Genomic DNA, 23017 nt, shown 5'->3' on the forward strand with positions numbered 1-23017 from the left:
CTGGCTTGTGGTTGGTGCCAACGGCAGGTCCTGATTTGACTTAATTACATTATGCAAGATGTCACCACTCACCAGCATTGCCTTTGAGTCTATAACCCTTTCTAGACAAAAATACTACTTAGAAAACTACACAGGGCTTCTTCGCTGCTCCAAAAATTGAGATTCCCAGTCATGCCCTGAAGACCTCGCACTCTGTGCCTCCTGGCCTCTCTACCTCCTCTTGTCATTGTGGCCCTGCCCCATTACCCTTCTCCCTGCACCTGCGTATATCAAACCCACTTCTTTTCACTGCTTGGGTCACTGCTCCCCTAACCAGTTGCCAACTTCATGCACCCCAAATACTGTACTTGAAAAAAACTTATCCTTTTCAGAATTCAGGTTCTCGGCTTCAGAAAAATGTCAGGGCTGGTCGTGGATGTATGCCGATGCCAACAACACAAACAGGTGTATGTGGGTGTGTAGTGGATAGCAATCAACAGTTAATGTGTGGATGGATGGATGGATGGATGGATGGATGAACATATTGCACAATGGAAGATGACATTCCAACAGAAGTCAAGAGAAAGTTGTCTGGTACAAATCCCCAGTCGGATTTATGTTTCTGGTTACATGTGGAACCCTTCCTCATTACTAATGGCCTTTGGATTCTGTCATGATTTGGGTCTCCCACCTTGAAGTGACCTCTGTGTGCTGACACTAGGAATACACTTCCCTAGACAATTGTTAATCACTACTCTGGGCAATCTGGCTCCTGATACAATATCAGTCATTTATATTCTAGCCTCAATTCCACATTAGTGCCAACTTTCTCAAAAAAAAGTTAATCCAAGGGAAAGGAGGAACATTCTGGGGCAGAAGCCTTTTCGTGTACCCATGGTGTTGTGCCTCATGGAAAATGAAGAGTAAATTTAGTCCAGCTCTAGAGGGAAAGTCATGGATGTGAAATATCTTAATACTCTAAATCATGCCGGAATCCATCCTTGCATACAGTCCCAGCTCTATTCCTCTCCCTGCTCACTCCAGACCAGCTGTGAAACAAGGTGCCCAGTGTGACATCCCAAGTCCCTTTTAGCATTGGGCAGGGTAGCGCCGTGAGAAACCTTGTTTTCCAGGGATGAAAATTTAACTCTTCCTCTCCTAAGCTGCTTTAAGCCAGACATTTCATGTTATCAATAGAGAAAGTAACATAATAAAGAAAACAACACACAGAGTGGGGGCTATTGCTGTGATAAACTTGACTGTGTGGTTCTTCAGAAGTATTTGCGACCACAATGTGGACGGGTTTGGCACTTTAACACGTTGGAAGCAGAGCTAAATGGACCATTCTGTTGAGAGCTTGGGAAATAAAAATGCTGAGAGAAACATGGAAAGTGGAGACCTGGATCAAGATGTTTGGTAATGGAACATGAGCTCTATTGGGAAGTGAGTGGGTTAAAGACCATTGTGCGGTGTTTTGGCCAATGTGTATGTATTGACATCATTCTGTCCATGTTCTGAGAACTTGCATGAAGTTGAATTTAAAGTTGATGGACTAATTAATTTGTTTGATGGGTGGAAATTTCAAGACAGAGAAACAGTCAGGCTGTGATATGGCTCTTGTCTACTGCTCTTTATCCAAGTCTGTAGTGAAAAGAGCATAAAGGTTGGCCGACTAAAAACGTGCAGTTTGTAGAATCAACTAACCTGGGCTCGTAGGGGCTCACCGTTAAGGAGACTGAACCAACAATCAGAGAGCCTGCATGGCTCTGACCTAGGTTCTCCATTATATTTTATGGCTGTGTAGCTTGTTGTGCTTGTGGGACTCCTAACAGTGGGAACAGGGTGGGGGTGACTAACTCTTTGGCCTGCTTTAGAGATCCTTTTTCTCCTACTAGGTTACCTCTTTAGCCTTAATATGAGGGGATACGCCTAGTATTATTGCAACCTGATATGTCATGTTTGGTTGGTATCCCTGGGAGGCGTGACCTTTACTGATTTGGGGGAGAGGGGTGGGAGTTGCTGGGAAGAGAGGAGAGAGTAGAAACTTGGGACAGGATGTAATATATGAAAGAAGAATAAATAAAAATAAAATGTGCAGTTTGTTGAGGATAAGAGCCTGAGCAAGTTAAAAATTACAGCCATGAGAGCTGCAAAGGATGCTGTAATTGTTAAAGAGAGCCGAGAAAGAGGCTATAATTGTTAAAGATCGATGTCCTGCCTCTGTCTTGGGACAGTACAAATGTGCCTGGGGATGGGGTGTAAAATGACACCCGTCAAAGGCTCTCACTTTGAAAAATACAAATTTATTTCAATAGAGAGAACTTAAACAGAGAATGCAGCTGAAGGGCTTCTCTGCTCCTCGAAAGCAATTACCGAGGGAGGTGTTTTCCTAAGATCAGAACACAAGGCTACTAACCCATGCTTCATTGGAATCAGGCTCCGTCGCCCTCCTCTCTGTACTAATGCCTATTCTTCACACTCCTGAGAACCTAGCAGAGGTTGGCTGCATCACCTTTATGGTACTGGCATTTCCATAAAAGAAAAAGATTATAAGGAGGGTCACAGAGGGTTTTCTTCATGGTTTCAGAGAGCAGCTGGGGTCAGGCAATGTATGTCAGAGTGGGAGTCTCTACAAGAAGTCCCTCAAAGGCCACCATGTGGAGCTGTGACCCCAGGATGCTGGAGGTACCGGAACTGTGGAACATCTCCTGGGCAAGCAGTGGGCATGCAGTGAAGCTTATCCAGGAACAAGGTTGTGTGTGCTACAAGCAGCAGATCCGGAAGTAGAGGATAGAGCTAAGCCATTTGGAGCCCAGGAGATTTCGTCTGGAGTCCCGGCCAGAAGTGATGGTTATGAAACTGCAAGAGTCGGTGTTGTACCAGCTGGGTTTTGGTGTTGCATTGCTCTAACTAGACCTTGCTATAGCCTTCTATTTTCGGAAGAGAATGTTTATTCGGTGCCATTGTATAGTTGTACTATGTTACTTGTTTTTGATTGTACAGGAGTTCATAGTTAAGAGATTGCTTGTGTCTCAGGAGAGACTCTACATTTATACTTTCAGCATTAAACTGTTGAAAGATGTAGATGGCTTTGAAGTTGGACTGAAATGCATTTTGCATTAAGAGATGGTCATGAGCCTCTGGGAACAAAGAATGGGTACGAACGACGTAATTTTTCAAGTGATTTGTTTGAGTATCAAGTGGACAAGCGGTAGACTTGTGGTGTCTGACTGTGCTGTCAACTCGATGGGACTTAAAATCATCTAGGAAATAAAACTTTGGGCGTGCTTATGAGGAATTTTTCCAATTAGGGTAAGCGAGGTAAAAGAAGATGACCTGCCCTAAATGTAGGAAGCAGCATGTCATGGACTGGATCCTGGCCTGAATAAAAGTGAGCTGGGTTATGGCATTCATCTCCCTCTGCTTCCTGACTGCAAGTGCATTGTGACCAACTGCCTGAAGCTGCTGCCGCCATGATGGGCTGGATAAAACCTTCCACCCTTAAATTGCCTTTGTTGGGGTGTTTTACAACAACAGAAACAATAAGAAGGCAGTGTGCCACCACAGGCCCAAGGCACAGTAAACCTTTTGTCTTCGTAAATTAATTTCCTCAGTTATTGTTGTGACAGAGCGCCGACTAATACCTACGGACACTGGGAAGGGCCCATCCTCAGAGCTTTCAGATGATCCAGTTGCTTCTTACTGACTCAGATCCTTGTTTCAATCATGAACCACAGGCTTTATTAAGCCACTCATGGTGTTTGTATCTGCGTTTGTATCTGTTGTGTTCTGCTTTAGGTTTGGGGAAGCCATAAATGGGTTTCGTGATGCACTGTTGCCTGGCCCAATAGGCTCTTTCTATGAGTTTGAAGTAGACTGACTCCTTTGGTGCTGGGGAAAAGGGAGGTCCGTGAATGAAATCAGCTGTTGGCAATGGCCTCTGGTTGGTGAATTCTTACTGTCTTTCTTTTTTTTTAAGATTTATTTATTTATTATGTACACAACATTCTGCCTCCATGTATGCCCACACACCAGAGGAGGGCGTCAGATCTCATTACAGATGGTTGTGAGCCATTATGTGGTTGCTGGGAATTGAACTTAGGATCTCTGGAAGAGCAACCGGTGCTCCTAACCACTGAGTCATCTCTCCAGCTCCCTATCTTTCAAGGCTCAACTCAGACAACTCTTTGGAAGAGCCTTGCCTAGTCCATTTGCCCTCTCGTTTTTCTTTCCTAAATTAAATTATATGCCCCTCCTCTAAGCCAATGTCCCCTCTTATCTGAATGCCATTGGCCTGTCTTCAAATGTTCTCCTCAGGACTGTGAGCTTCCTGAGGGAAAGATTCATGCCTATCTTACCTCTCTCTGCATCTTTGGTTGGGGCCATCCCAGGACAAGTGAGGCCAAGCAGGACCCCAAGCGGGACCCCACGTTGACTAAATTGCTGGAGGAGGAAGTGGTTAAGAGATTATACGTCACAGATGGCAGATACCCCAGCAAGTGTGGGAAGCTGGTTGTAGGGATCTGGCCTCAGGTCGTTTGCCTTCCTAAGCCTCCTCGCATTCAGGATCATTAATTCTTCATGAACTGTATCTCTTCTGCACTGCACACCAAGTGGAATATGAGGCTCCTCTGCCTAGCATTTGTCCATCTGGAACAGCCCTGTGCTGTGAATATGAATACTAACGCATCATGAACATTCCAGCCCAGAACTGAGCCCAGGACTATGAATTAGCAACTTCAGCACCAGGATGAACCTAACACACTCGGATGTTGTGGGTCAGCTCAGTGCAAGACGAGACAACAGAAACCAGAAAGAGCCCAGTGGGCAACCATTGCCAGGGCCATCTTGTGGAAACAAGGAAGACTTCATATAGAACACAAAAAGGGGAGCAGCAGCCTGGATTTCCATGCTTCCTACTTTCTCCCTCAGTTCATGGGGAGAAAGGATGGTAGCAATTGCTCAGCACTGGTTACATGTCGCAATTCTTCCTGGATCATTACTGCTGCTGGAGCTACTGAATTCTCCTCTTACCCCCCAAACCCCGCCCATGGAAGGGCTGGGCCATATGCAGGGATTCTATGCTGTCATCCAAGACAAAGGCTTTCCCCAGCTACTCTTCTGCGATGCAAGGGAGCCATTCTCAAGAACCGGAAGACAAGCGAATGCCTTTGTCACCCCACTTCTTCATGGTGATGCATTTACCTCCCTCTTTTTCCCTAACTCTTTGTTCCCCTCTGGCTTCCTTCCCATATGCATGGAGGAGAGCTTGGGCCTTGAAGGCAGAGAGAGCTGAGCTCAGAGCCTCACTCTGTAGATCAGGCCAAGGTTGCGTCTGGGGCAAATGCCATCACCTGCATCTCGTTTGCTCATCTACGAGATGGTGAAGAGAGCATTACCTGCCACGGGGACACTGCTGGGATCCCTGATTACTCTGATGTGTTGGCAATGTTGCTTTGCCTGTTTCACAACCGGCTGAACTTTAATTTCTGTTCCATGGTCCCATTTCTCTCAGTCATAGAGAAGCCACAGTTAGGGTTAAGTTAAGATACCTGGTCTCCAACATTACCTGTGTATTTGGAGTACTTCAGTAGAGGTGGACTTCAACCAGACATTTGCTGTCTCTCTGTGACTTCTGAGCCAGCCAGTCTCTGGCTCAGGGGCATGATTCTTCTCCTTGCCAGATTAAGACTCTCTTGCTTCATGCAGGCATGAAGCCAGCATCTGTGCAGTATTTCTACAGAGAGAGGGCTGTAGCTGGGAAATCACTCTAGCAAATCCAGTCTTCGGGGTTCTTCTCTCAGCTTCCATATCCCACTGGAGGCTGTGATTCCAACATGCTAAGCAGACCCCAACCCCCAGGCTCCTCAGACAGTCAGCAATGAAATCTCCCTCTGCTACTTTCATACTAACCAATAAGAGACTGTTCCAGGCTTTTTATACCATGCTAAGTCTCCATGAGTCAAAACTAAAGAAAGTGACCCACTGTTTCTATGTCACGTCAGCTCAGGCAGTAGAAGCCATGGGTCTCAAGCGTGGATCCGGGTAATATATTACAGGAAATAACAAAGTCAATGACTATCTCCCAGCTTTATATTCCCTTGTTTGTGCAGACCTTGTTCCGGGGTCAGGCCTCAGCACAATGGTGTTAGGAGTCCTACCATCTCTCAGCCAGGGCTGCTTTACTCCCGGGTAGCTGGATGCACTGGGAACTGGAGCCTGCTGACAGGTTTAGTGCCCCGGTAGAGTGCTGTACACTCATCCACTTAGAGCTGGTATTATGCCTAATCATCAGGTCCTCTGACTGCCTCTCCATCCTTCCTTCTGTGATCTCTTCCTCCTGGGTCTTCATTTGTAGAAGCCGCAGAAGCAAACACATCCTGCATGTGCCCTCTCAGGCTGTGGACATGACTGCAGCCCCAGAGCCCTAGGAATGCCCTGAGAGTGGGACTTGTCAGTCAAAGGGTCCAGGACCCTGTGCCCTCGCTTGATTTCTATCTTTCAACTCTGAGAAAATGCACCATGTCTGCCAGTCCCCAGTGTGCTTCTGCCTCCCCAGAGGAAAATCCAGTTGCCAGAGTGGCAGGAGGGAGAATTGGGGGCCCCAAAAGCAGAGGGACTGAACTGCAGGACAGCTCCACCACTCACATCTTGTGTGACACTGGGCAGGCTAGCACCCTCTCTGCGCCTTAGGTGCCTCATATACTAAATGCGAGCTAATGAAAGTGCCGGCCACATGGGGCTATTGAGATGATTAAGTGAGGTTAGGCATGTGACTAGAACATGGTAAGAACTCCAAGGAGGACGGCTGCCCTCATTAATGTAATGATTACATAACCAGGCAAGAATAGTGCCAGGAAATGAACACACTTGCCCACGATGATGAGCAGGAGAGCACACACTTGGGGAAGACAGGAGCACGCTGATTGTCTGCCTTTAACACCACAGTCAGAGGAGGGAAGATGACCCGTGGCCTCCCTCACCTTTGCCCCGTCCCCACTCAGAGCCTCATCCCTGGCTCCCCACTTCCTCTGATGCTCACCCTTTGTGTGCGACTCCTCTACCCTGCCTCTCATCTTCCTAGGCTGACCTAGTCTCTGACGTTAGTGGTCTCAACTTTGACTTAATCCTAGGATTCTTTCTGAGTGGGGCTGGCTAGTGGCCAGAGTTAGACCATGTGTCCTGGATTCTGACCGCTCCCAGGGGATGGCTGGGAGGTGACAGTTCTTGGTCAGCTTCACGAGTGGCACAGTAAGCACAGACCTGTCAGCCCCAAGGCAGGCTCGGCGGTGACAAGCACAAGGCACCCACTCAGCACCCTCACTTGAATGTGGCTGATGACGGCAGAAGGTTAGCGCCAAGGTTACAGTGACCTTGAGCCTTGAAGCCCTCCAAACCTTCCATAGAAGCCCTTGCATGCTGCCCTTAGTGAACCCTAGGAGTTATCATGGCTATTTTACAGATGTGCAAACTGGGCTTTATAAAGTTGAAGTCACATAGCTCAGAGACAAATGAACCGTGTGCCTTCCTACTTCCATGAGTGGAGTTTCTTGACCCGGATGTCCACAAATGTGTTTCATGGGAGAGCCGTGGATTCTGTTCAGTGTGCGTGTGTGCCCGTGCACACATGGTTGTTCTAGGGGGAAATGTCTACAGTGTTTCCTGACACTTGATTGTTTGAACGGATTTTAATCTACCCTTCCTCCCTCGCCCATCCCTGGAGAGCCACTCCGTCAAGGCCTGTGAAGTGTCTACCCTGTTCTTAGCGTAGTGTGGGCATCAAGCCTCCAGGAATCCCCCCTCCCCCGCAGGCTCTGGGTAACTCAGCACTCTGCTGCCAGAGTCTCGGCTGCGTGGGTGGCTGCACTCTGTCTGAACTCAGCCGGCCTGGGTGGAGGCTGTGCTAGAGCACGAAGGGGGATCCCTTGAGGCAGTGCAGCCATCAGGACACGTGGCAGAGCCTGTGAGTCTGGGTGTCCCCAACTCCCTCTGCCCTTCCCTTGCAATGCACATTAGTTCTGCTCCCAAAGGAGCGTGATCAGCTTCGACAGATGAGGCCATGCTTGATGCACAGGGACATTGCCTGAGAGGATGCTCGTCCTGAGCCCAAGTGCCATTCAAAGATCCTTTCTTTTTCCTGCAGGAGACAGAGGGGATATATGCAAAGGGACCAGCAGGGGAAACTGAGGCATGGGGCGATGTTTTCTAAGTCAGGACTACCATCTAGCTCCAGGGATTCCCACCAGGCACTTTGATAATCTTAGTCACTTTCAGCTTCACCCTTGTCCTGTCAATGAAAGGTGGGGGATGGGGAGCTCCCAGAGGTTAGATACTTTGGCCAAGGTCACGTAGCAAATCTGAAACTCACACCCTGACTTGAACGTTGCATTCGCTTCCCCAACCTGTGAAGGTTCACGGCAGCTGTACCATCAGTCTGCACAGGGTTGTCCTGTTTTGATCCTCTGAGCCCCTGCCACTCCAAGCATCCTTCTCTCTTTCCAGCATGCCCTGAGATTGTGAGCAGTTGATCTAATGGACGGACAGTCTAGTCTGCAGCCATACACTGGCAGCTCTCTGGGTTCAGGGATTCTTGCTTTTGCTTCCTCAATGTGAACTCATGTGATCAGGAGGGACAGGTAAATGATGCTCATTGAACACGTGCAAAGTCAAAGACTGAATAACTCAGTGAACCCTCAGGTAAATGACAACATACCCACTGAGCACTCTGGGAAGGGGACCAATGCTCTTTCTCTTTATCGGCCTTGACCAGTCCTCATGCTAACCCATATGTCAGATGAGGACGTGGACACCCAGAGACACATTGAATAGAAAGGACTTGGCCCTGGAAGCTAAGTGAGAAAGTCATCTTTCCATCTTGAGTGGTGTCGGGTTGACTAGAGGAGGCTCTGGACCAGGTTTAGCTTCATGGGTGGAGCAGGGATGGGGATGTATGCAAAGAAGGAGGCTCGGCCTTTGCTTTCTAAAGCTCCCAGTCTATTTGAGGAGGCCTGACTTATGCATGCAGAACATTTGGGAAATGGCACAAGACATCAGTGCACAGCACTGCACTGCACATGATCAGGTGCCAACCTCATTCTCTGCCTTCACTAATCTCAGTCTTAATACCAGATGGGGACCCCAAGAATAGATCTGCTACCCGACAGATGAAGAGCAGAGATGGAAGCCATGGGGGAAAGCTGAGGCTTCCTCAGTTCTGTACCCATTCACGCAGCGCTGTGCCTGGTCCACAGCGGCAGGAGCAGCAGGTGTCCGCCCTCGATCATAGGCTCAGCCATGTATCAGACACCTACTGAGGACCTTGTGAGGAGCATCTCACCAACCTCTCAGCGGCAGGGCGAGGGACAAGTCCATATACTGTACAAGATGGAAGTGAGGCTCAGAGAAAGAATTCCTCATGCCCAGAGTCACACAGCAAGGGGTGGTGTGGATCCAAGCTCAGTCCTACTGGCTTCTGCATTCCTGATGCCTCGTCACTTCTGTTTGTGGTGGGGGGAACTGCCGCTGACCTTATGGACGGGAAGATGTGAGGTTGAGGGAAGAATGAGTAGGAAGGAAAGGAGAAGGGGACAAAGAGAGGTGAGATGGACAACAGAGGAATGAAGTAAGAAAGGGAAGAGAGCAGGAGAGCGGGCAGAGGAAGGGAGAAGAAGAGGCTTGATGTTAAATATGTTCAGACAAACAGTCACATGTTTTCCTAGGATCCCTATAGACCTCTGACCACCCCACCCCTTCTCCCCATCCCAACAGCCTCTGGGGAATCCCCTAACGGAGTACTGTTAGAAGCTTGTGTCTGGAGGTAAGCCTTGTTTCCAGAGCATTCTGAGGGTGTCGTCTGGACATGCTCAGTGTGGCTTGGACATTAGGGACTTGTCCCTTGCAATTCCAGCTACATGAAGTCCACAGTCAAGAGCTAAAGTCAGGGGAGGTCTCCATCTTTGGTCGCAAATGGCCACTGTATACACACCCATCTTTGTGTGTGCAGGGAGCCTGGAGTGGATCTGGAATTTTTCTGAAAGAGGGAGGAGAGAGAGAGGGAGAGAGAGAGAGGGAGAGAGAGAGGGATGGAGGGAGAGAGAGAGAGAGAGAGAGAGAGAGAACCAGTGTTCTACCCTTATGCCCTCATTTAACCTGAATTATTATCCTTGAGACTCAGTCTCCGAATGCAGCCAGGCTTGGGGTTATAGCCTTAATTTGATGAATTTGGGGCACATGAAATTTTGCTTCATACTAGGACAGCTGAGAGGGGAGTCAGGGCTGGAAATAGGGTACAAGCAGGCAAGCTCACCTGAAGAGTAGAGGGACATGCAGACCTGAGTCTCAGGTGAGATCAACAGGATGAAGCTGTCATGGTAGACAGCACTCCTAGTCAGAGACTGCAAGACAGGTAACCCCTGCAGTCAGGGGGACGGATGGCCTGCTCCTTTAGCAGCCCCTACCCTCCCCACATAGTCTGCTGCTGTGCGGCAATTTCCCAAGGGGAGGGAGGGGGGGCTGCTTTTGCCTCCCTTCTCTCTGGTTCCTCATGTTCTTCTCCATGCATTCCTCAGACATCCTTGTGAACATCTTCCACGTGATATCTGCTCTTCTGTTGTGCAGGGGTGTGTGTGTGTGTGTATGTGTGTGTGTGTGTGTGTGTGTGTGTGCATGTATGTGGTGCTTATCTGCAGATAATACCTGCTCCTTACAATAATATCAATAATTAATGGGCTATTGTGAGCATAGCTATTTGGTTGTCACAGTCGAATGAGTGAGAGAGAGTGAATGAACGAATCTTCACTTGAGAAAGTGTGCTTCTTCAAGTGGTCAAGAATAACCTAAAAATCGTCCATTTTTATTAATTAATTGATAACTGAGTGTGGTCGTTTGAATGAGAATGACCCTCATGGATTATTGTATTTGAATTCTTGGTCCCTAGTTGGTGGAATTGTCAAGGTTTAGGCAGTCTGTTTTTGTTGGAGGAGGTGTGTCACATGGGTTAGGTTTCCAGGGTTCAAAAGTTCACATCACTCCCAGTTAGCTCTCTCTGTCTGGTGCTTGTGCATAAGAAAGTAGCTCTCAGCTACCTGTCTGTCTCCCTGCCCCCCTGCCTCCCTGCCTCCCTGCCTCCCTGCCTCCCTGCCTCCCTGCCTCCCTGTCTGTGTCCCTGCCTCCCTGCCTCCCTGCCTCCCTGCCTCCCTGCCTCCCTGCCTTCCGGCCTCTCTCCCTGCTGTTGTGCTTCCTGTCATGAAGGGCATAGACTCACCCTCTGAAATTCTAGGCAAGTCCCCAGTAAAGCCAGATAGAAAAAAAGACAATGAGCTTTAAGGTGGGAAAAGAAGCCTCAAGTGCCATGGAAACTCCCTACTGGAGACCAGGAGATATCCCTGGTAAAGATGTAGAACAGAAAAAATGTGGGCAGTGGATTACCAGACAGAGAAAGGGATGAGGGATAGTCTAGGCAGAGAATATGCAAAGGTCCTAGGGCAGGGCCATAGAGGACACTTTGGGGGAATAGAGAGGGCATGTGTGGATAGATCCCCCAAAAGGCGACCAATAGAGAAGGAGAATTAGTGAAAGAAGCCAAGCTACAAAAGGCTCAGTGTGTGGGGCTTCATATTGGTGACTTCATATCATTCCTATGGCCCAGAAGCAACCAAATGCAATACCTGTGGAGGAACTTAGCCACGTCTGGCCTGTAAAACGAACAGATTCCTCTGTAGGCTGCTTCTTCAGAGGGTTGTCTGGGGGAAGTGAGAGAGGGCCTTTGGTAATCTCTCAAATTCTGCCCTGCTTATGGGCATTCAGGTCATATGACTGGCAGAGCCCCAGGGAGCAGTTTGTCATACCTCCACGTGGCATCCCTGAGAAACGGGCTAAGACCCCCCAGGACAGTACCATGCTCTCCTCAGCAGAGAGGCCCCCTCTGTTCTTTGAGTCACACTAGACTTGTTGTCTTCTGGGAGCCCTCGCTCCAGTCCTCCTTCTCTTTCCCCAGAGGATTGGAAAGAGGCAGGAACCAGTTCCTATGTCCATCATTCTCTAGGGCTTGGGCGAGTCTGAGACATCTGGAGGAGAGCTGAGGCTTTGAATTGGGTGGAAGCCAGATGTGGCCTTTTCAGCCTAGAGTCCTCGTGCCCGCGTCTGCCAACATGAATGACCATAGAGACTACAAGACAACCCTGGATAATGAATCCTAACCCCAAGTTCTGGCTGGAGGACTTCAGGCAAGTTCCTCGTTAGGGACAAGCCTCAGTTTCTCTCCATGGTGTTGGCAGGCCTGACCTAACTAGCCCTTGGGGCTTTTGTTTGTGCCACACGGGTCATGTGATTCCACAGCAAGGGGCATTGCAACCAAAAGGAGCATATAGTTCCAAGTGCACCTCCCCTGCTGTCCAAAATAGGTCGCAGTTTGGAATCTGGGCAAGAGTTAAGTGCCGTGGAGGTTAAGCATGCTGTTCAAGTCCCTGGGCCAAGGTGCAGGCCACGTGTGGCCCTGAGGGGCAGCTGATGGTCTAGGTGATGAGAGGTTGCTCTCCTCATTGTCATATATGCCTGGAGTCAGACTGCCTTCCGGTATGTGTGAGTTTATATGTGTGTGAGAAAGAGCTGATGGCTTTTTGCACCGTGTGCACATGAGAATCTTGGCTGGGGTCTTACAGATGCACTCCCACGGGTGTATTATGGATTGGGAGTCTGTCTGTGTGCAGCATAGCAATGTCTGTGTAGGCTTGAGGGACCCGCGTCCATATGTTCAGGGTAGTATATATGTGTACGTGTTTATGAAGCCATATGTTGAGGGAGGCTGTGAGCTCCAAACACAGCATGCGCCTGTGTGATGCAGAGGAAATGACTGGACAGGGATCTGGGGAGCAGTCTGGGTTGGGGGATCTCAGTGCAAACGCACATGGAATTCTCAGTGCAAGTCCAGACAGACAAGATGGACAGGCAGCTGGGCCCGGGGAAGAGGAAATTGCTGAGTTTTCTAGAGAGACACCTGCCATCGGTTGCCACCAGGAGGTGAGGCCGCAGGTCCCCAATCATTCATTGCCTTTTCATTGGAAATCTGCAGTGAGGCTCGAGGACTCCTGTCACTGGAAGGGGGAGGTCATGGAAGAGAGACTGCTTTCTAAATCCTAGGGCACTAACTCAAGTGCCACCCGCTGTTCTAACTGCAGGTGAGAGAGCAAACAGAGAAAGAAAGAGGAGACATAGAAGAGGAGGAGGGGCAACAAGGGCCTAAGGAGACCCGCAGCTACTTCCCTCTCCCTACTTCCCTCTCCCTAGAAATGAGCCCTGGACTTGGAGGGGACTCAGCCGATCCCCAACACCTTCTAGAGAGTTTAGGGGAGCCCTTCTTCATGGGTGGGGTAGACTTTCCTTACCCCCAACAGGCAAGCAGTGGTTAACTGTGATTTTCTCTCAAGTCAAATGAAATCTCAATGCCCTCCGAGATACACACACCCCTCTCACACTCACCTACATTCACCTTCAAACTGGGGGCCTCCTGCTGACCCCTTCTCAAACTGCACCAACCAGCCAGGTCCCCAGGTCTGTCAGTCCAGGAGGGCATTCCCGCTGTCCCGCACAGCCAGGAGTAGTGCAGTGCAGGCAGCAAGACTGGGTCCCCACCCCGCCCCTCCGCGGGTCCCCGCGGCTGCCTCTACCACCTCAATCGCCCGGTGCGCACCCCGGCTCAGCTCCGCGCCAGTCCCCGGCGCCGTTCATTCATGATTGGTACTCGGCCCCTTGAGACCCAGCCCGAGAGCGGGGCGGAGCGGCCAGGCGGCAGCAGGGGCGGGTGGAGCGCGGCTCCCGCACCGCACGCGGCGCGGGCTCGGCTGCCTCGGCCGGGCGGGCACGCCGGCCCCGTGTCCAGCACCAGGCAGGCTTCGGGGCTCGGGGCTCAGCCCTCAGCGGCGAGGCCAGAGGTCCGGTGGGGTGCTCGCACTGGGGGGCGCCAGCGAAGGCTCCCGCGAGCGGCTGGCCCTGGGAGTCAGTGCATGTGCCCGGCTGAAGACAGCAGCAGCCAGAAGCTCCCGGCACCCCGGCCCCACGCTCTCTGAATACCAAGCTGCAGGCAAGCTTCCCGGGGCTTTTTGCTCTCTTGCTTTTCCTCTCCTCAAATTCAGAGTGGGCAATCCACACCGATTTCTTTTCAGGGAAAGGGAGAGACAGGGCCTGGGGTCCCAAGTCACACACAAGTCTTTGCTGCCATGGGGGCCGTCATGGGCACCTTCTCATCCCTGCAGACCAAACAAAGGCGACCCTCTAAAGGTAAGTTCTCTGTCCTCCGTTTTCTCCCCTGGAGAGGTTCAGTGGTACTGGGTGTTGTGTTGGGATGCAATGTCTGTCTCCTTTAGTTCCAAATCCCCTAACAGTGAAGGTTCTGGACAGCCTCTTGTCTCCAAAGGAGTAAGAACCTCGTGTGGGAGGGTTGGTGTGACCACCCAGGGGCAGCAGTCAGGGTGAGCACTGGCCCCCTCCAGGGACTGCTGAACCCTTCTATTCTGGAAAATATACGGGAGTAGGTCGAGGCGGATTCACAGGTGGAGAAAGCTGCGTTCTCTGGGCTGGGCGGAAATGTTGGGAGGTTGGTTCTTCGCGCTCCCGTGAGGGCTGATGTTGGTGCAACCTCTGGCATCCTACAAGGGTGCTTATACTCATGAATGCCTCCTTGGGAATGGCCATGCTTTGCCAGGTGCTGACCTGAGAGCCTCACCATGGGGGAAGACAGTGATTTGCCTGTCCACCCTTAAAACCTCTGCAAGCCAAAAGGAATCGGCTACATCTAGTTGGCAGAATCCCCAGGCATGGTCCTGGGACACGGGGAAGCTGCAGGAAAGAATACAACACGCCTAGGCTAAGGTGTGTGTACTGCTAAGGTCTGAGTACTTGGGGGGGTGGGGAGGCAGGGTTGGGGAGAACTGTGAAGAGGTGACTGGGGAGGTGGGAGTGGGGAGACAAAGTTCACATATCCTGGAATCCCCCTGTCAGGAGCCTGTTCCACAGCTGCCTTTCTCCAGCTGTGGCATGCTGTCAAATATCCATGTGGAGTTGGGTGACCTTGTTGGACCAAGGCTCACAATGCAGGCCTCTTGGTCAACAGACAGAAAGTTGCTTATAGGGATAAAAAAGACTGGAAACAATCAAGACAATGATGGGCTTGGTTTATTTAATGCTCAAACTCCATTGCAGACAGCAGAAAGATTCTAAACAGCCTCACACTCAAATGTCTAAGTTCTGATACTTAGCATAGTCTGACTACAGGTGGGGGCACAGTGCCCACCTTATGCTAGTTAGTGACCGGAGCTGTCTTGGCTGATAGCGGGGCCCCAGCACACAGTGAGTCTCCTCGCCAGACCCGTTTCTTCTCATCTTGGTTGGATTCACAGATAGAGCTACCCAGGAAGAAAGGGTCAGGTTTCTGGTCCAGTTCTGCGGGACAAGCTGGCTGAGCATCATTCCCAGGTGATGAGCCCAGGCTGGCATGGCAGCCCAGAATCGGAAGGGGCTTCTGCTTATTTGTTGGCACCTTAATCCTGTAGGGAAGGCACTGATGCTCTTCAGCAGCCCAGAGAAAGGCAGGTGTGCAGACCTTGGCCGAGGGTCTACATGCTCTGAGCTCTGCCTCTTCTGGATCCCAAGGTGCTGCTTCACTGGGATGGTATTCAACACCAATGCAAGCCTCCTCTCCCATCATGAAGGAGATGATGGACGAGGACGTGGGTCCCACCAGCCATGTAGAGGACTGTAGGGCACAGTTAACTTAGGTTTGTTTTTTTTTTTTCCTTTAAAAAATAATCTACAAGGTCTGTATCACTTAGAGAGGCAGGCAGGCATCACATTTGAGATCTGGGGCTATAATCCAGTGTAGTGTAGGTGTGAATCTCAGTCCTGCCACTTCAGTCTTGGACCATGGGAAAAAAAAAATCTCACTTCCTTTAAGCCTCAATTTTCACATACATCAACTGGACGAGAACGCTAGCTTCCACTAGTGGAAGGAGGGAGTGCTTCTTCTCACACGCTGTGCTTTCTGAAGTCACTAGAAGAGAGACTGTAGTAAGAGCAAAAGCATGGACAAGTGGTGACCAAGGAGACGCAGAGAGCCATAGGGCTCCATTGTTACCCTCTACCATTCCAGTCCCTCAGCCCCAAATCCAGGTCGCCTGGGGTCAGCACCTGCAGGATTCCAGAGCCACAGCACTTCCTTCTCTTTTTTAGGAACTTAAGAAAGAGGAAAGTGTATCAACACTCCCTGTGTGTGCCACCACGGAGTGCCTGGCACCATGTTTTATTTGGACATTCTCATCTGATCTTTATAAGAGTGTCTGTGGCTCCTGGAAAGTCCAGGCTCACTGAATGGGTCCCCACACTAGCCCTTCTTCTCTTCAGAGCAGTAGACATCAAGTTGAACTGTCCACAAGTGCAGCCATATACCTGTCCCCCAGGCATTTGTCCCCAGGACAGAGTCCAGCCTCACTGTCCTGTCCATCAGAATGACAATCAGCATAAGACCCTTAAGCACAAGAGGCTTAAGAATATGAACATGGATCCACTGGGAGGCTCGTGAACATGAATCTTATCTTGCCCTGGTCACTTTCTCCTTTGGTGTTTTGATCTCTGCGAATGGGAGGCATTCTCCTGGACATTTTTATCAGGTTCTATTTGGCTCTCAGATTCTAAAGATTTTATTGTCGGTGCAGTCACTGGAGCCACGGCTCTGATCTCTGGATTGTCAGACTCAGATCTAATTAGATGCAGTCAGGAGAGGAGTGGTGGCGACTTTCAACAGAGGAACCTGTCTCCCTGCTGGGTTCAAATCCAGGCTCGGCCACTGACTAGCTGCATGACTAAGCCTTGTTTTCTTCCGCTGTGAATCAGGGGCAGTAGTGGTTACCATCTGAAAATAGCTGTTGGGTTGCCTGTGTGTGTGTTTCGGGGATGATGGAAGGCAAGTACTTTCGCACAGACCCTGCTACATGATCAGTGGTCAGCAACTTCTAGGTCTGCTCAGTGTGCGGTTGCGCTGCTTAGGCCATCTCAGTGCCCAGAATAAGGCTATCCTACAAGCAGTCTTTCAACCCCTGTCAAGCCCTGTACAAGTAAGCAGGACCAGAAACCAGGCACCAGGATGCTGAACTTCTGCTACGGCCCACTAAACCTCTGCACTGTGGCTGATCTTGAAACACCACAGACTTGGTGTGGCTTGACTCAGCCACAGCTCCAAGTGCTTAAAGACAACTTGGAAATACAAGCGTGACTTTCAAACAGGGCGGCAATCTAGTGTGGTTAGTGCTGGGAAGAGAAAGCACCTAGCCCGACCTCGTGCTCGGGAAGCACTCCCCGAAAGCAGCCAAAATCTGAAGTAATTTAAGAACTTTGCACTGAAGGAAAGCATAGCTTTCATTTTCTGTCCTGTTTGGGATTTTGGTGTGCTCTCCTGACTCACAAGTCGTGCTTGGAGTCAGTCAGTGGAGTTGCTAACCCTCCCTTCATCACCATAATATAGACTTCTTGGGGGCCAGAAATGTGTCTGGCTCCTTCTTCACAGTCCCTGGCTTTGCACATAGTAGGTACTCAGCTAATGTTTTCGAGTGGAAGCTATTACCAAGGAGATGGTTGGTCTCTCATTATTTCTAAGAACTGCAGACTCCACAGCAAAAGTTAGCTTACCCCTGGAATTTCAGTTACCAGTCCCTCTGCTTGAATGAATTCCGTTATTTGGTCTGTTGGCTTCGAATTAGCTTTGTCCATGAAGTGTACTGAATCTGTTTACCATTCAGCAAGCAAGCGCTGAGAACAGTGTTTCCACTCCACAACTCCTGATATCCATAAAAGAATTGGGCAAAGGGACACGCTACCTAAATCCAGAGGTGCTTTCAGTCCGGTTCCAGGAACCCGACAAAAAACTAAGACCCCTTTGTCTACTTAGAAGGACTTTGCCCAGTAAATGCTTTATAATGGTGTGAGTGAGTGTGTTCCTTAGCAGGTGAGGGAGTGATGGATGGCTGCCCAAATAAGAGACTCAATAAATGGGGAAAATGAATGAAGGAGCAAGTAAATAATCAAATGAGCGGCAGAGGATGATGGAGTAAGTATGTGATTAAATGACTGTATCTTAAAAGAATGAATGAGTGCATGGAGGAAGGATGATGTCCTGGGGAAGATGTAGCAGAAGACTGTCTCTTTATGAAGAACAGTAACGATTTGCTACATGGTTTCTGTTCCTCGGCATTTGTCTCAGTTCATGGCGGCTGCCAATAACACAAGACCACAGACTGAGTAATTTTTTTTTTAAAAAAAAAAGAGTTTATTTGGGTCCACAGCTCTAAAGATCAGAGGTTAAGATAGCCCATTGGTGACTAGTAGCCTCCTTGCTGGCGGAGTCCTGAAACACGCAGAGGGCATCCCAGGGTGGGCGGTACCATTGGGGTTTCTTCTCTTCCTTTAAAGCCTCCAGCCCTCAGGGGTGGGGCTTCACTCCCAAGACCTTATTGGATTCTAATCACTAACCTCCCAAAGACTCTAAACACTAGAGTTTAACTTTCCACCCTCTTAATGCTTCATGATGGAAAGTAAGCTCTTAACATCAGCTCCAGGGAGGGTCAACTACAGCAACCCCACAGGAAAATGTGGAAGAATCAAAGGCACAGGAGACTTTAGCGCTGAGAGTCAGTAGCAAAACTCATTGGAAGTACCTCCTAGAACACAGCTTAGAAGGGCCTGGGAGGTGTTGCTTACTGGTCGGTATGTAGTGTCTGGAGGGAAAGTGGAGGGAGAGCAGCATGTCTCTTGGCTTCAGACTTCTGCTGGAAGAAAGGCAGGGATTCTTCTCCAATGTCACCTCTTGTTTTCCAGTTCCACTGTTACCTGGTCTACATGTCCATTTGTCCACTTGGCCAACCCCATAATTATGCTCTGACATTGCTCCCTGGTGTCATTTCTGCCTAAGATCAACTCCTGCTCTTGCACCTCCCTCTTGTTTGGTTTCCAACCTGGGACAAATGGCTGAGGTGTGTGTTTAGCATATCAAAGCAGACCTGCCTCCCCCCCCCGATTCTTTCTGCATCCCTTAGTCTCTACCAGTTACGTGGCCCTCTTGGCTAGCATACCGGACACAACCCCTACCCTAGCCTTCTCCAGGGCCTGGGCTGCCCTTCCCTATATACTCTAACCATTTCTGTTATCCACTCTTTTTGTACCTTTGGGCCTCCTGGCTGCTGCAGCTGGTCCCCCTCTTGCAGTCTGGTCATGTCCACGCTGGACTTCCCCAGATGTCCCTGCCTCTGGCTATGCTCTCCCACATAGCCATAATAAACCTTCCCCTCCACTACACCTAGGACCAGTCACGTCCTCTCCTTTTCTTTGCGTTTTATCCTTCCCCCCTCTCCTAATTGGTGCTGAAATCCATGACCAGTCATGCCTCTTTTCCTTTTTATTTCTTTTTTTCATGCTCTTCCACCCCTATCCCCCAGTCACCTGGAAAACTCCTACATATTCTTCAAGGCCCCATTCAACATCACCCTACACTCCTGCGGACAGAGCACATCCTTCTCTTATCCCCCATGGCTATTGATGCTGCACCACACACGCACACACACCTATGAGCGCACACATGCATGCACATATGCACACATACACCCATGCATATACCCATGCACACACACACACACATACACACACACACCTATGAGCGCACACATGCACGCACATATGCACACATACACCCATGCATATACCCATGCACACACACACACACACACACACCTATGAGCGCACACAGGCACGCACGCATGCACACATACACCCATGCACATACCCACGCATGCACACATACACTCACTTCCGTACAAACACACACACTCATGCATACACACACGTACAAACATACACACTATCTGGTACACATCAAGGCTATTATTATGGGTTTACACAATTATCCCTGTGTCTGGCTCTCAGGGACTGATTCTTATTCCAGAATCCCTGTCAAGCCTGACACTTGGTCTAGACTTGATGAATGTTGGCTGTGCAGAGGAAAGAATGGATGGGTTGGTGTGTGTGTGTGTGTGTGTGTGTGTGTGTGTGTGTGTGTCATGATGACTAAGGAGCACAGGAGTACTTCAGTGCAGAGGAGAAATCCAAGACCCAAGTCCGTGCCTGGGGAGAAGCCTGCAGCATTCTGCATAATGCTCCTGGAGCGGATGGTCCCATCCATCAGGCAGGGAAGGGACATAATTAGAAAGGAAAGAGGGAGAACAAGAGACCAAGGGTCCTGGAGCTTTCAGAGAAACTAGTTTCTGCTCTTCAGCTCCCTCCAGGTGCTATCTTAAGTAGGTCACCTTCTAGAAGTAGCCATAGTCAGGTGGGATATTGCTCTTTTCCCATGCGCTGGCTAGCCATGGCAGTAATACTTTGGATTAATTCTTGCTATTCCGGGTCCTATTAAAAGCCTGTTCAGAAGCAAGAATAAGACCTCATTAGAATCAGAGTGCCAAGAGAGAGTCACATGACGGTTTGGACCACTGGGTCAAGGTCACAAAGTCTCCTCTTGTGTTGCTCTATTTGTAGGAATGCTCTGCTCCATTCAACTGTGGCCTCTGACTTTATGCCCGAGGAACCTAGAGCCATTATAGCTATGGTCACTGACATTCTGGGTCATTTCATAGCCATTCCCACCTATGGGAAGTTGTCAACAGACAACCTATGTTCAGTTGGTAACAGAAATTCCCAGCCACAGGGTCTGAAAACATAGATCAGCTTTCAGGGCCAACACTAATACCCCAAACCGGCCCAGCCTCCACCAGATGCCAGCACCTTGCTCATCCCATTGCTAGGGTGCTTGACCTTAACCCTGCAGGACAAGATGCTGTGGTAGTCCCCATTTTACAGGTGAGGAAACTGAGGCTCTAAGAAGGGCAGTGCTTTTCTGGGGCCCTAAGGCCAGAAAACAGCAGAACCTAGGTCTAGCCAGTGGTAGAGTCCAAGCTTGGACGCTCCATATCAGTCCCCTCCCTCCTGGCCTCATAGCAGGAGCCCGGGGAACATGGGGGGGCCGTCAGCACGGGAGTGTGGGTGTAGGAAGTAGCATTCAAGGATAGGCTGAAGCTTTTCATTAGCCATACTGAGCAAGTGAACTGCCTGCAGGCACCGAGAAAAAGACTCTTAGCGTGTCTCAAACCACCCCTGGATCTGCTTCCATTTTCTCTGACACCATGAAAGCTGGAGTTTGAAATGATTGGGGGCAGAAGGCCAATTAGCAAATTCATTAATAAGATTAAACCTCTCTCCTCTAATCATTTATGTGAACTAGATTTTTTCTCCCTTTGTTCCAGCCATCACGGCCTGACAGGGAAGGAATCGAGTAACTATTTAAGCATCTTCAAGTCTGTGAGGATCTCAGACCTCCAGTGCTAGGCAGCCAATTTGGGGTTTCCCCATGGTCTAGATGGGCAGGAGGGTTCAAACAGTTTCTGAGTGGTATCCATGCAGAACAGGCAGCTGCAAGAGGCTGCTGTACATTTGCAAACACATGGCATTCTTCTCTTCTGCTCTTTCCTTACTCAGACACCCTTCGCTCAAGCCTGATCACATTTATGTATGTGGCACAGCCACCATGAGCACATACTTATGGCTTTGTGCTTAGGCGGATCTGAATTCTTTGCAATGCACTAGCTTCATGACTCTGGCCAGGTAATGTATACGTAAGCCTTCATTACCATATAATCTAGAAAGCTGGAGCACCGATAGGAATCTCCTTCAATATTCAGAATTAAGTGGAATAATATGTTCAAGGTGTGATCCGCACACAGGAAGAATGCAATCAAAGTAGCTCATTATCCTCTGGGTTTGTGCTGGTCAAAGTATGGCCTCAGATCAGCAACTTCACCCCAGATGGGAATTTTGTAGGAATGCAGAATCTCAGGTGCCAACTCAACCCTAGAAAATTCTAAGCTGTGTGTTAGCAAGAGTCCCAGATGGCTTGTAAGTCCACTGAGAAGCAGTGGACCAGAACACACATTGTAAAAATACATACATTACATGACCTAAGGTGATGCATCAAGCTGGAAGGGACCCCTGGAATCCTCTGACTCAAGCTTCTTATTATGGCTGATAAAGGTGAAGAAGGAAAATGCGCTGTCCATGGTCTGCTGACTTGACTGTCAGCCCGGCTGACAACCCTGGGTCTGCTTGTCTTCATATGGATCATTTCATCCCGTGGCCCGAGATTAGCATTTCTGCAACTGAGAGCTTCTTTCTTTTTAATAAAGAAGGAGAGGAGGACTAGGCATACCCATTAATTTTTAGAACTTTATGCACATGTGTATACCTGCATGCTTTATGTGCTCCACATGCATGGAGGAGGCTGGGGAGGCCAGAAGAGGGTGTTGGAACCCCTGGAACTGGAGTTACAGCGGGTGACAAGCCACCATGTGGGTGACAGGAACTGAACCTTGTAGTAGTCCAGCCAAGAGGACAGATCCAGATTCTACCAGCCAGCCATTAGCTTTCTCCCCATGTTTTATGTCACCTGACAATGTGGTGCAGAGAGATTCTGAGCTTCCATCCACCCTGTTTCTAAGACAGAGATCACAACAGAACCTGGTGGCTTGTAACTAGAGACCTCCCTGCATAGGAGATGGCATGGAGAACACCCAGAACCTCCAAGCAGGCTGGCAAGATGGATGTATGTGCAAAGCCTTTGAGCTGGGATGTGAAGCCAGAAAAACTTAATAGAAGTTAGTAGAGTCTGAGTGGATAAAGAAATGCCCTGAAGCATAAAAGTCAAATTTCTTTTGCAGGGCCTTGAACAGCCTCTCTCTGGGGGTAGGCACCGCAATCTCTTTCCACAGAGTTGGTCTCTGTTACAGTCGTGGCATTATCCTTTGTAGAGTAGGAAACAAGGGGTTAGAGGGGGCTCCTGAATGGCTGGTGATTAAGGCACTAAGTCATCTTATACCAGGACAGATTCCAAGGCAACATATTCCGGCCTCTGATCCTAGGGAGAGGCTAACCACCATCGTGCATGCTCAGCAGGCAT

At 49.5% G+C, this 23017-nt stretch overlaps 1 protein-coding gene across 4 annotated transcripts in view; it reads left to right on the forward strand.

Annotated features, from left to right (window-relative positions):
• The window catches only part of Kcnip1 (potassium voltage-gated channel interacting protein 1), a 378573-nt gene that overhangs the window by 145451 nt on the left and 210105 nt on the right, over positions 1-23017 (forward strand). Inside the window, exon 1 of one of the 4 annotated variants that reach the window (XM_048436020.3) lies at positions 13908-14253. The exons of 2 other annotated variants lie outside the window; for them this stretch is intronic. In XM_048436020.3, the coding sequence (XP_048291977.1) occupies positions 14193-14253 (61 nt within the window). In that variant the 5' untranslated portion in view covers positions 13908-14192. Of the gene's footprint in view, positions 1-13907; positions 14254-23017 lie in introns of those variants that run through there. One more of the 4 variants, XM_048436022.3, reaches the window with a different exon arrangement.

This window comes from Myodes glareolus, chromosome 9 (genome assembly GCF_982192425.1).
Source record: "Myodes glareolus chromosome 9, mMyoGla1.1, whole genome shotgun sequence".
Lineage (NCBI taxonomy): Eukaryota > Metazoa > Chordata > Mammalia > Rodentia > Cricetidae > Myodes > Myodes glareolus.